Below are 9,869 nucleotides of genomic sequence, written 5' to 3' on the forward strand. Positions count from 1 at the left end.
AAAAAAAACTACTAGTATCCAAGAAAAGAGCTGGGTAAACGGGTTGTGTGTGTGTGTTTGTGTAACTGAAGGATTTTTCCTTCGGCATTGAAGACTGCATCAAGCCCATAGTATCAAGAGATGGAAAAATGCATCTTCCTCATAAAGAATGCACATATAGTCTTTTTTTTGGTCCAATGCATGCACTTATAGTCAAACCCAAGATATCCCGTTGGATTCAAGAGTTACTCAACATTTATAGATCTAAGATGTCAAACCAATTTGCAAGCTGATAGAATTGTTCTGAATTTTCAATATCAATTAAGATAAGAGTCCCGTTTTCATCGCTACAAATGAATGTGCATCATCTAAACACAGTGCCTGCAATTGTTTGGTGGAGACTAGAGAATTGGAAAACACAAAAGCAGGTTTTCGGGTCTGTGGCATACCACATTCTTCGCATGTTTATAGTGAGATTGCAAGTACAAGACCCAAGAGAACTTAAGGTACTAGTTACCAAGAGATTCTGGCCGCATTGTAAGCGATCCATAGAGTATCTACAAAAGACAAAGTTCCTAACACTGGCAGAGGTCGGCTCTTGGTCTCCTCTTCCTTGCATCAAAGAAAGAAAGGGCTTAAAACTTGAGTGCATCTGTTCATCAAAAGGTGGATACCATGTTGAATGGCAGGAATAAGACATAATTTGAATCTGAAAGGAAATAGGATCAAGTTCAAACCAGGTATATATGTTGTTCTGTATATATAGTAACAAATACTGATAGGAGTAACCAAGTAAAATAAGTGGTAAATCTGATTTTAAACACTGGGATAGCAAATTTTCTTTTTAACCAACACTTGGGAGTCTCATCACCAACAACCAAATCAACATGCCAAGAATTCTGTTTCAATTTTCCTTGGATGAGCTGAGAAATTGGTATACTTTAATCTATAAATGAAGAACAAGATTATATTAGGTTGAGATAACATGTAATCATGCATGATTCAATCAATCATGATTTTTTGATGAATCAATGTGATTGATCGAAATTTTAAAGTTCAACGTACAAAGAATCAAATAGGACTCTCCTCCATCAATGAAGACCAAGATTAAAGACGAGTGCAAGAGTCAAGACAGGAGCTTTTTTGGGGTTCACTCCTTGCTGCGAATCTAGAGAGAGAAATCTTTGAGCTTTTGGAGTTTAGGAGGGAGGCTGAACTGAGTCAAAGTTGTGTTCAAAGAAGCTGAGATCATGGTGAACATAGTCAAATCTGTAATGGCAATAAAGGTTGTAGTGAAGAAGAGTTCCCTGTTTTAGGAAAGCAGAGTTTCAGGTTGAAGACCCAATGTGTATTTTACCACAATTGGTAACCAAGATGCTTAGGATGAGAGTCGTCTACTGTTCATCTTCTCTCTACTCAGGCTCTCTTCTTCTATGCAGCTTTTTTCTTCTTTGTTTTTCCTCACCCATGTGGTGATGCCTCACCCTCTGTGGTGATTCCTCATCCTCTGTGATGATTCCTCACCCAAGTGGTGTTTTGTTTTCCTTGTTTTTCTCTTCTTTTGCCTCTGATTATTGTCCTCAATGTTCAAATCGGTTTTTAGATCTTAGATCTGAATCTCTAAGATCTAGTCTCAGATTTGTTCTCATGGTCATTTTCAGTTTTTGTTCTGCCTTTGCTCCTCAAGATGTCCAAACCGTGAACAAATCTCTTTCTTCTTGTCTACCTTGCCCTGCCATGGAAGAGTTCACACTCCTCTTCAACCACCTCTTCAGATCTCAGGTTTGTTTGCTAAGATCTATTTTGGTTTGGTTGTTGTTATCCTTTTATGCGAGATCTTCTCGTAATCGGTCAATTGGAGAATGCATTGCACCTTTGCCGACCACCCCTGGTTACCAACCGTCGCTCATGATTTCCGTCAGAGCTCCGGTGTCGAATCTGTTATAGCGGCTACAAGGTGGAGATGAAGAAGAAGCTTTGAATACGATTTGGGTTTTTTTGGACTGCTTAGGCCTTTTTGTTTTCGGCTGTTTCTTTTTTGTATTTAGATTTCTCTAGTCTTGCTTGTTCTGGCAGTTGACTATGTGAATCATGCTTTACAGACTTGTCTGTATTGGGCTGTGTCCCTTGTACTGTTGTTTGGCTTTGAGCCTTGTTATTTGATGCTACCTTTCGACCAAAAAAAGATGCTTAAGTACTCGTCTGTTGTGCCATCTTTCTCTCTACACATAAATGTAGGGCTGGGCTCGGGTCGGGCCGGGCCCGAAAATTAGTGAGACCGAGACCGAACCCGAAAATGTCGGTTCGGGCCGGTTCGGTCTTTTTGTAAACTGAAAACCGACAGAAACCGAACCCATTCGGGCCGGTTCGGTTTTCGGGCTTTTTCGGTCTTTTTTGGGCCCAAACATTTATTTTCAGTTTTCCACCGAAAAACAAAAACGAAACAATTTTTTTTCCTTTTCTAATGCCCAACACCACATCATTGTATATGTTACATGTGATCAAGATAAAGATTTCATTTAGCTACAAAATCAAAGGTCACCAGCAGCCACGGGGCCCCTGGATGGGTCTCTTTTTGGCAACCTAATATAAGGTGTGTCACTGTGTTGTAATATATAAATTGTAAAGTATCACAAGAATATAACTATCCTAATGGAAACTATAAAGGAACCTTTCTAGGTTGTACATTGGAACGTTTTACAAGTCATCCTGCAAAGAAAAGAGAAAGGAAAACTTATGTAAGGAAAACTTTCGGGTCGGTTCGGGCTTTCGGGCCCTGAAAATATGGAACCCGAGACCGAACCGATTACATGAATATGGAACCCGAGACCGAACCGAACCGAAAATTTCTATTCTAAAACCGAACCGAATCGGGCTTTTTTCCTCGGTTCGGGTCGAGTCCTCGGTCTTTCGGGTCCGGACGCCCAGCCCTACATAAATGCAAAGTTGTTAGTTTGTGACCCATATAGAGATTTTTCACACTCCCTTTTTTGTTTTTATTTTTATTTTTTATATTTTCACATTTCCACTGTCATAGATTATTATGTAAACATTATTTTCCTCATTTTCAGGTGTTTTAGTGTGTCAAAAAGGTGTAAGTTTTAAAAACAATAAAAAGGAAGTCGCTACTCGAATAAGGGTCCCCTCTACCCCTTATGTTTTTAATTTTGATTCGTTTGATTCTGATTGTATATGAGGTTTTAACTCTAGTTTTTGTTACAGTGGATTTCCTCATCTCAAATATATATAAAAAATTAATAAATAAAAAACATAAAGCGGAGAAACAGGAAAGTGATCATCCTTATGAAAGTCTGGGCAATGAGGTGCATTTGCAGAGGGTGAGTAGGGGTGTTTAGGTCTTTCATCATGAAAAAGAAGTTCGTCATTGGCCAACCCCTACACTGGGTAGCCTTGACTTTATGCTTATAAGCATAGTTTAGCAACACTGATATTCTTTTTGCTCATTTATTGACCAAGAAAATAATAGAGACTCACCGTTGGATTTAAACTTAATATAGAATAATAACGAAAAACAAAAATTATGAATGCAAAAAGTGCTTCAACTCATTTCTATGTTACAGTTTAGATTTAACATTGAGCGATGAGGACAACCAAATGATAAATTGATTTTCAATTTGCAAGAAGGATGAAGAACCTAAAATATGAACGGTGATTACTGAACTTCATATGAGCCAGAGAATGATCACCATATCAGCAGGAGGCAGAAGGAGAGGGAATGCTGGAGGAGTGTTATGGAATGGATGTGGTATTTGGCTTGGGGACTTGGCAAAGATACATGGATCAATATGACCTGCTCCCATTACTAAAGGGAAAGCAACCTGAAAATTCCTATCCAGAATTGGGTCTAAAGTATTATCTAAAGGATTTGCTGTTGATATAATGGCAGCAGGGCTCAATTTGGGTGTGGTCTTGAAAAATTATGCCTGTCTACAGGAAAAACTAATTTGAAAGCTTTGGAAGCAATATCAAACAGCAAAAAAATATAAAAATTAAACCTAAATAAGATGAACAGAATCACAACTATACTAATAGTAATCTCAACTACAGCAACAAAAAACACATGAGCACCAAAAAGCAAAAATCTCAAACCCTCTGACATTGAGACTGCAGCAAACTATAATATGAAGAGATAGAAAAGTGCATTTTCCTCTTAATGAATTCAAAAAATTTAATCAAACCCAAGGTGTTCCATTGGATTCAAGAGTGGACATGTATTAATCTAAGATGTCATAACACTTTGCAGGCTGATAGCACTGTGCTGAATTTTAATATCAATTACCTTGAAGAGTTATCTTTTCATGGCCGGAAACGAACCTGCAGGAATGTTAAACATAATGGATCTGATTGTTCGGAGGCGACTATAGAATTGAACTTTCTGCTGATAACAAACCCACATCCTCTGCAAATTTATCGTAAAGATTACACGTACAAGATCCACCTGAGGTGCAGAGAAAAGATTCTGGCTGCCTTGTTAGATAGAGTATCTAGAACAGAGAAAAGATCCCATATTTCCAGAGTTCGATTCCTGGTCTCCCCTTCCCTGCATCAAAGGAAAAAAGAGTATAAAAGATGAGATCGATCAACTTTCAAGAAAAGGTAGAATTATAATCTGAAAGGAAGGATGGTGTCCAAACCATGCAAGTTAAACTAGCAAATAGTGATGGGAATAGCCTAACTAGTAAGTAATTAATCTGATTCTATACTCTGACCATTTGAATTTATCATGAGAAAAGGACCGCAAGTATAACTCCATCACTTCATAACTTCCTGACTCAACTAAGTTTCATCATTAGTTGCAGGAGTGAGTTATCTATCAAACTTCATATAATTTTCACTTTAGCAGACAGAAATGACCGTGAACCATCACATGGTACATGAATTGTTTGGAGGCTCCACTAGAGACATTTAAAAAAAAAAAAAAATTAAAGGTCAAATTCTTCGGTTAATAACAAAACCACATTGTTTGCAAGTACCTTAAGGTGAGATTCCAAATACAAGAACCACCAAGGTTTAAGAGAATTTAAGGGTAGTTACCAAGAGATTCTGGCCGCCTTACAATAATTAGACTAGACAAAAAGCATAATACAAGGAAACATACAAGAAGCCTGCATAAGAAAAAGGAGACAGTTTGAGCAACAGAACAAGATGCTCAACTAACACTAAAACAAACTAGGTAGAGAACCCTAGACTACAACAGCTTGCCAATCTTGAATATATATGAATAGAGTGTAATCTTTAAAGACTTCTCTTCTTTATTATTTTTCGAGAAGCCAAAAGCTCAAGCTTTGCATGATGTCAGGAATTGTTTTAATGACGAACCTTCATCTTTAAGTTTGTAAATTCATGAGGTCCACATCATGCACTTGGAGGCTCAGAATAGTATGCAGGTTCTCAACTTACAACATGAATGGACATGAATACTTTATCATAAGAGATGTATGTGCAGCAAGTAAAAAATGGACAAAAGGGACCACTGAAAAAAATGGAAATGTTTTTATTTGCACATGTAGGTTCAATGATCTGATCAACAAGTTCAGTAGTTACCTATAACTGTATTCTAAGCAATCCATAAAATATCTGCAAGAACCAAGTTTCTGATTGACAGAGTTTGATTGTCATCCTCCATTTTCCCTGCCTAAAAAATAATAAAGCTTTCAAGAGAGGGTCAATACCATGTTGAATACCAGAAATAAACTGGAACTGCAAATCAGCAATAATTTAGGTTGAGTTCAAACAATTTCAATCATATGTCTGGTTGTCTACTAACAAATAGATAGGAAGAACAGAAGTTGTAAAGAAATATGACATGTGATTTTAACACTGATTTTATACATGGACATGAGTTATAATGACCAGAGGACCAACAAGTATGAAGTTAATAACTTCAGATGTCTTAAAATACTCCCAAGGTGGCATCATTAGTTACAATACCGAGTTTATGTATCAGAATTCCACACTACATTGTATGTATAGTATAAAAAGTTTTCTGACAAGATGAAGCATACTATCGACACTAGTATCAAGTCTCAGTTTTCTTTCGTTTTAGAGTGTAATCATAGAACTGCCTAGAAAAAAAATATATCTTTTAACTAGATTTGAAAATAAACCTAAAACTCGGAAGCAAATGTAATAAAACTACCAAGTTTTTAGAAATACCAAATCAGAGTGGGGCTTGTTTCATAAGCTTTTCCTCTAACTTGTTCCCAGAATAATTTGCTTTTAACACACTAATTATAACTTCAAGCCTGCTGACCCTATCTTTAAGCACTGACACCCGTTTCTCATTTAGAGAGCTGTTGCTAGCACATTCTTTGTCAACGATGCTTGCCACGTCTGAACTTCTTGCAGTACTCCCAATAACATTTTTCAAGTTTCTGTCGGCCTTGGACCCTTCAATCAAAACATCATTCAACACATCCTCTGTTCCCGATCTCTTTGACTTCATAATATCAGCGGAACTTGCTGCAATTGAAAATGACAGATTTTGAACACGACTTGATAACTTCTCACTGTCACAACATGTTCTAGTTTCGACATTTTTTTGTTTTGAATGACATTTAATAATTTGTGCTTCATCCATTGGACCTCCAGCTTCAAACCTTTCTGACTTCATAGTATGAACAGAACTTGAAGATGCCAGATTTTGAACTTGACATGGCAATTTTTCACTGTCACCACATGTTCTCATATTAACCCTTCCGAATTTATTATATTTCATAAGTTCTGATAAAGTTAGTCCATCTTCATCCATTGAACCTTCGGCTTCCATTCTACTACATTTGCGAGGAAATCCTGGAGGAAAAAGGGAATCATTACCTTCATTACCTTTTGAAAGCAGCTCCAAATTTTCAGAATCCTTTAGATTAGAAACAGGAGGAAGGATGAAATCATGATTCTTCTTCCATTTCTTAGATCCTTCTACAGCTTTCTTGGGGGCAGAACCAGGATGTACAGGGGATGGTTTAGCCCTCATTTGTGATCCTCCAATACACTTTGATTTCTTTACTTTTGGCGTGATAGTCTTTTTGAGACCCAACATTGATTCCTTCCACCACTTCAAGTATCTTGTGCTTATATCTGCCTTCAAAAACCTGGATGGAACATATAAACTTGCATTCCCAAATTTCTTGATGTAATGACTCCAAGCTATATCAGAACTCGGATTGGATCGAGCGACAACACATGGAATGTCTTGATCAAATCCAAACTGCATTGCTACTCTATGTGGAAGGTACTGCTCAATAGTACCAAATCCAGACAGCTCACTGGCCCTCAAGCATCTGAAAAATGAATGCAACTCATCATCCAAACCTGAACAATCTGATACATGCATTTCCTCTTCAGGATAGTATTTAGGCAACTGCCAGTTTTCAGTGGTCAAGGCATAAGGACGCCACTTGAAACCATCTCCGGCGGAGTCTAAAACCCTCCTCAAGTTTTCAACTTCCACACCATTTACTTTGTCCCATCGAGCCAATCTTGGCTGCCCAAGATTGATCACTCCGGGGCTAGGACTTAGCTCTACAAATCTTTCCCACGCCCAAAGCTGAACAAATTGAAATGGTGACTTGATGCTGACTTTCATAACACCATCACAACCTGTCTCTAACTTGCTTGAATCCACAATTGCTGAATTCAATAAACTCAAATCTTTATAAATGCTAGCAAGAATAGCGGGTGCAAGTGCAACTCGGGTGCCCCTAGCTAAATGAATTGCAATGGAAAAGACACCCTTTTGTATTGTATTATAAGTACCCGGAAAAACATACCTGCACAACCACATCACAAGAAATGCTTCATGCTCCAATTCGCTGCCATTGTTTTTGAACTTCTTCAACCATAAGCTAGCGGAAGGTCTGCGCGACGCACCCCTGTTTATTTCTGTTCTCACTTCATTAAGTTTCTCTTCTAATTCCTTGAGCTCTCTGTTTTCAAGAGGGTTGAAAATCGACTCTCCAAGAACGGAATAGCCTCCCATCACCATCAAATCCTCTAATGTGATTGTTGCTTCACCCCATGCAAAAATGAAACTATTAGTTTCAGAACACCATTTCTCTGCCAACCCATATATCAACTCGGTGTTTCTTCTAATTTGGTACGTCGAGTTGAAGATTGCTTCATATATACCAGCTTTCTTCCATGTGGATTGGTGAAGTGAAGCCAATCGGCCAACCCAAGCAGTCCAATCTTCTTGCAGCTGAATTCTCCACCCAGGGAATTCTACCTCTAAAGGGCATTCTCTTGGCCCAAAATGTGGAGGGAGGGAGGAGAAAGATTCATTAGGGAACTTAAAGACGGTGGAAGGCACTATCGGTTTCAGAAAATGGGCTATTTTGTGAAATGGGTCTCCACCAGTAGGTGAAACCATGAGCTCTTCTTTCTCTTCAACCATGGTGTCCGGTGGACGGTCCATCAACCAAGGCAGCGAAGATTAGTCACAAGAAAACGGAGAACTGATTTCTTTCTTGACAAACGAGAGAGGAGTTTACTGTGGCCTTGAAGTGGGAATACTCAAAAAGACGGGTTAATTACTTTTATTATTTTACGTTCTCTTTTCCAAAAAAAAAAGAGAAAGAAAAAGAAACATTTAAAGCAATTGTCTTTTCATTTGCTCACAAAGCGTTAATCTTAGCCATGTGGAGATTGAGTCATCAATACATTTGTTTGGTAAAAGGTCATGAAATTATACTATAATCTAAAGCCGAAACACTATTCCTAGCACTGTTCAGTACTGTTCCTAGACACTGTTCATTTCGAATTGGCGGTTTTGCCCTCATTCGAGATTTTTTTTGCGGTTCTGCCACTGAGCCATACTAGATGCTTCCATCAGTTTCTTCTTTCTTCTACGGCCATCGGTTTCTTCTCTCCTGTTGATTTCTCTCTTCATCACTCAGTACGACATCGAAGAAGTACAGCAACACTGCAACCACACATGTAACAACCCAACAATTTCACCGTTCCTTGATTTCATCAGTGAATCACGACCCTTAGGATTCCCATTTGACTTTGATCTGTGCGTGACCTACCTAACATAACAATCCAGAGAGATCGATCAATTATCAAGAACGATTGAGAGAGAGAGAGAGAGAAATATGGTGTGTTTCTGTGATGGAGATCTTGAAATTCACTGCTCCAAGGAGGGCTGATGAGAGAGAAAATGAAGGGTGGTGATGTTGCTGAGCCCTTAAGCTCTTTAAATCACTGAGTAATTGAGGTTCGTCGAAGACAGACAAAGCACAACATTTTTGGACATTAGTACTGTAGGTTTCAAATCTTATTTCCAGAATGGTTTTAACTTGCCAACCATAACTAGCCTGCTAACCTTAGCTTTAAGCTCAGAAACCCGTTTCGAGCTCAGATAAAAGACTGCTGCATCAGGTTGATGGTTACCAAATCATCATTTATGGCATGGGCTTCTTGAAGGTGCCAAATTTTCAACTTGGCCAGACAATTTCTCCCTTTCACCAATCTGATCAAGATTTTTCTTCTCCTTATTATTTCATTTCAACATTTCTGTTATAGTTAGTGTAAAACTAAAATAAGATTGTACTCAATCTAAGAACACAAAATATAATTAAGATTAACATAAGCTTAATATTAAGATGAACAAAATATAAATCATGTATATCAACTTGAATTAGTCATGATAGATCTTCTCCTCTATCCAATCCTGTATGCAACCTTTTATGGGGCAAAGCTTATGAATAGCGTGGTGATTGATAGAGCAGGGATCTAAGACTTTTATAGGCATCACGGACTAGGTACCTCCCATAAAGGATTCTTAGTCCTAATTGATGTAGGCCTTTGTCAAACTATTTCATGTACATTTAGGATTACTCTATAATTAAGTAATCAACAATATATACCGT

General features: G+C 38.0%; 1 protein-coding gene across 4 annotated transcripts; it reads right to left on the reverse strand.

Moving 5' to 3' along the window:
- Positions 1–319: 319 nt before the first annotated feature.
- On the reverse strand, positions 320–9,554 carry LOC133734739 (uncharacterized). Of its 4 annotated transcripts, none has more exons than XM_062162359.1 (4): positions 6,157–9,554; positions 5,545–5,635; positions 4,280–4,540; positions 320–688 (listed from the first exon to the last, which is right to left on the reverse strand). In XM_062162359.1, exon 1 carries the CDS (start codon positions 8,411–8,413, stop codon positions 6,161–6,163), a length of 2,253 nt encoding a protein of 750 aa, XP_062018343.1. In that variant the 5' UTR covers positions 8,414–9,554; the 3' UTR covers positions 320–688; positions 4,280–4,540; positions 5,545–5,635; positions 6,157–6,160. The 4 variants fall into 4 exon arrangements, with proteins under 4 accessions (XP_062018343.1, XP_062018344.1, XP_062018345.1 ...); XM_062162360.1 differs by lacking the exon at positions 320–688 and adding an exon at positions 2,175–2,201; XM_062162361.1 differs by lacking the exon at positions 320–688 and adding an exon at positions 5,035–5,105 and having other exon boundaries at positions 3,242–4,540.
- Positions 9,555–9,869: the final 315 nt, after the last annotated feature.

This window comes from Rosa rugosa, chromosome 2 (assembly GCF_958449725.1).
Source record: "Rosa rugosa chromosome 2, drRosRugo1.1, whole genome shotgun sequence".
Lineage (NCBI taxonomy): Eukaryota > Viridiplantae > Streptophyta > Magnoliopsida > Rosales > Rosaceae > Rosa > Rosa rugosa.